Here is a 2,123-nt window from a genome sequence, read left to right as displayed (position 1 = left end):
TTATACTATTTGCTAAAACCGAATTCTTCTCAAGGAAACCGACAACGGTCAATTTCATTGAGTCGAGGTATTTTGTCGATTGATGGCCGTTATTATATTTAAGAATTTATCTTATCGCGTGTTCACAAAACGAAGAAATCGTGGAGTCCACCGGACGTAACACATTTATAAAGTATATAACAGTTAAATAAAAAAAAGCTACTATACAGCAATCTAGTTGAAAAGATAAATTTGGAACCTGCTTTATTATATATTTTTGACAAATATTGCATATCGTTAAAAAATATTTTATAGAACGTACGTTTTTTCTTTGTTGCAGTCTGTGAAATCTTGCTTCTGTCTATAATTTGCGGTACAGTCATCATCTCCTTTAAATCGTCTACTTTTTTTTTTAAAGTTTGAACTTTTAGCGATTCTTCAATAGTAGCAGCCACTGTTACTGGATCAGCTGCACTGTCGGTGAATGCATAAAGTTGCTCTTCCAGCTTTTTAAGTTTCTTACATCCATCGGCATATGTTTCTGTAATTGTTCAGGGACAGTTATTGTAATATATAACCAAATGCGTTTAAATGTACTAAGAAGTGACAAATTAAAAAAGAAAAGAAATAAAATAAAAATAGATTACAATTCCTACGCTCTTTGTAAATAAAAGATTTTTCTATTTAATTAATTATATTTAAAAATAAGATTAAAATTACGACTGCATATAAACTAATTTTGTTGAACTTACTTGCTTGAGCTCTCACTTTAATACTGTAAAGGATCCAATCTTCTGGCGCATCAGCTAATTTTTTTGCTAATTCTGTAATTAATTGGAAATCTTCTTTTTCATAAGGTGGTGGCATAAACTTAACCATGAGTCTCGCTTTCTTTTCATCATATTCAATCCATTTTGATGGAACGAGGTCTATTTGTCTTTGTCCTGGCCGTCCCCGAGAAATAAATTCAACGACTACGAAGTCGTAATTTCCATGTCCGTCAGAACTCATCTTTAAATCAAAAGTTTATATAACATACACATTTGAAATCTATTATTCAATCTTGATAATTTGATTATCTTAAATACAGTTTCAAAATAAGAAAAAAACTCAAAGTTGTTTCAAAATGCAAAATAAATATTAGGTTATGCGCAAGTGTATAGTTCAAGCCTACATTAAACAAATACATGATGCTATATAACCTAGATATTTACTTTAAGCTACGGCTTGATGTTGAGAATATCTGAAACGTTTGATGTTCGATACTATTGAAGATCTTGTGTAAATTGTCCTTTTTCGGGATGTCCTAATTTGCACTACTAAACGAGTTCTATACTATATTATTCTATTCAGTAGTAGTATACCATGGTCCGCGCATAGCGGGCAAAGTGAGGAGCAGTACAGCGTATACTGTGCGATACAGCGTTATGGAGAGAGGGGGCGCTCTGTATGGCTGTGTGGATGGCGCGAAACGAACGAGTTTTCGTCCGATCTGTGATATTTTTTTTACTGAACAGAGTAGAAGCTTTGCACTGAACTGCGCCGAACTGCGCCACCGCGTATACCAATTAATTCGCTGGAACTATATGTGTCATTTTTTTTGTTTATTTATAAATTTTGATATGTTACTTCAAAAAAATAATAATAAAATATATACAGACAATTGTCTTTAAATTTAACAAAAATAAAATAAAATAAAATATATACAGACAATTGTCTTTAAATTTAAATGCCGTACTTTTGCGACATTTGTATAAATTTTAAATTTTTATTGATGTATAAGACTTAACGCAAAAGCTCTCTCCGGCTTCTGCGAATCAAATTTTAGACGTAAAAGCACGATTTTGCTTTCAATATTGTCCACTGGTACTGTTACTGAAAATACACTTGTTTCATTTTCTATTTCCCACATCTTCGTAATATTTGAATTTGAAGGATAAGAATAAACTGATTTTATTATTTTCACAATTTTGCCTTTTGCATTCAATATTTTTTCCTCAGATAAGAACATTTTTTCTAATTGAAGTATTCTTTCGTCGTCTAAACGTACCGTATTATTTGGAAACTTTGTTGATAAAATTGCTTCCTTGTATTTTACTTCGAGTATTTCTGAATCATTGTTTTTTTTAATTATTTTAAGTTTA

General features: G+C 31.0%; 1 protein-coding gene across 1 annotated transcript in view; it reads right to left on the bottom strand.

Annotated features, from left to right (window-relative positions):
• The window catches only part of LOC105449736, a 19,194-nt gene extending 18,204 nt beyond the window's left edge, over positions 1 to 990 (bottom strand). Inside the window, exons 1-2 of the mRNA XM_011689119.1 lie at positions 732 to 990; positions 302 to 520 (exon numbers count right to left, since the gene is read on the bottom strand). Of these exons, the coding sequence (XP_011687421.1) occupies positions 302 to 520; positions 732 to 990 (478 nt within the window). The remainder of the gene's footprint in view (positions 1 to 301; positions 521 to 731) is intronic.
• Positions 991 to 2,123: the final 1,133 nt, after the last annotated feature.

This window comes from Wasmannia auropunctata, unplaced genomic scaffold (genome assembly GCF_000956235.1).
Source record: "Wasmannia auropunctata unplaced genomic scaffold, wasmannia.A_1.0 LD336074.1, whole genome shotgun sequence".
In the NCBI taxonomy this organism is placed as follows: Eukaryota; Metazoa; Arthropoda; class Insecta; order Hymenoptera; family Formicidae; genus Wasmannia; species Wasmannia auropunctata.
Note: the sequence above shows the minus strand (reverse complement) of the source record. Positions and strands in the feature narration are given on the sequence as shown.